Source organism: Blennius ocellaris (genome assembly GCF_963422515.1).
Source record: "Blennius ocellaris genome assembly, chromosome: 2".
Classification (NCBI taxonomy): domain Eukaryota; kingdom Metazoa; phylum Chordata; class Actinopteri; order Blenniiformes; family Blenniidae; genus Blennius; species Blennius ocellaris.
This window is the reverse complement of record NC_137651.1, coordinates 11,406,599-11,407,877: the sequence shown is the minus strand read 5'-3', so window position 1 is coordinate 11,407,877 and position 1,279 is coordinate 11,406,599. Positions and strand designations below refer to the sequence as shown.

Below are 1,279 nucleotides of genomic sequence, written 5' to 3'. Positions count from 1 at the left end.
CATATGAACACGCACACGAATTACGCTCGCTGGAAGTAGAGGCTGAGACAAGTAATACTGCCAATCACTTGTGACTGATTGGGTCGACGTTTACACATCTTGAAATGATTTTAATTAAGAGCCATACAAATAGTTGCACTTCAGGTGTGACCGTTAAGATTGAGCTTCAACGATGACCAAATTCTCACTCTGTATTGGGCGGAGTTTGTGCAAACTGGACAGTGAATTACAAAACCCAGTCCATGTTGCAAATCTTAAGTGCTTTGAATTGACCAAATGAATTCACAATGAATTCTATCTTTCTCATCCTCTCATTGAGTGAGATATAAAATACTCACATTACACTCCATCAAGCACAAGTGCCCCGACCTTGTTCCCTCTGCCGGTTTGCCCCTGTTCCAGTGCTCTTGCTTTCATCCCTTTCCATCCTTTTTCTCCTCCTTCCTCTTGCTGAATGTATTTGTGTAGATCTGAAATAGGGACAAAGGACACTTTTTTCAGTTTTTTTTTTTCTTTTTCTTGTGGGAGACAGACTGCTGATCTCGCGCTCACCTCTAACTCCTCATCCGCTCGACTTCAATCTTGCTTCTTCATTTGCTGTTTGGACTTGACAAGTGAGGACCTGGGTATCACAGAATCCGCTAAATCTTGTGCTTTCTCCTCTCGTTATAAAAAGAAATCTTCTGCCGTCTGCCTACCTGCCATGCAACCCATCTCTACCCATCTCTGTTTTCTCCTCTTCTGTCTCTTCTGTTTCTCCCTCTCTTTGAAGTCTTCGACCCCCGAGAGCCCGAAGACCCCCGAGAGCCCCTGGGACCTTGAGTGAAAGCCGACCCAACTAACATACCCTTTAGCCCCCTGTCATACAAGGACATGGCCACAACCCCATCCAAACTGAAGAACTCTTTATTGGAGCACATTGCTCGAGTCCTTACAGTGAATAGCAGCTAAATACTTTTGACACGCACATAGATGCATAATCAATGAACACAAAATGCAAGATGGATGCCACTGTCTTCTGCTGAGCCATTTTTCATGTTGTTCACTCAATGAAGGTATGACACATCCGTTGTGAGGCTGGTTTAAAAGTGAAAATGGAGAGAGATTAAGCTGGAATTGAGAGAGAAAGAAAGTGCAAGCGAGCAGGAGCGACTTTGACAGAGCCTGAAGAGAGGATGATGTTTGCCCTGATTATCCATTTGTGGGAGCAAACATTTAAAAACGAAGCGGAACCAAATGTTGAAAACAAACAAACAAAAAAAAAAACCCACAGAAAAAA

At 43.3% G+C, this 1,279-nt stretch overlaps 1 protein-coding gene across 1 annotated transcript in view; it reads left to right on the top strand.

The window, feature by feature from the left end:
- The window catches only part of fosb (FBJ murine osteosarcoma viral oncogene homolog B), a gene marked incomplete at its 3' end in the record, with an annotated part of 3,467 nt that extends 2,641 nt beyond the window's left edge, over positions 1 to 826 (top strand). Inside the window, exon 4 of the mRNA XM_080506082.1 lies at positions 773 to 826. Within this exon, the coding sequence (XP_080362208.1) occupies positions 773 to 826 (54 nt within the window). The remainder of the gene's footprint in view (positions 1 to 772) is intronic.
- Positions 827 to 1,279: the final 453 nt, after the last annotated feature.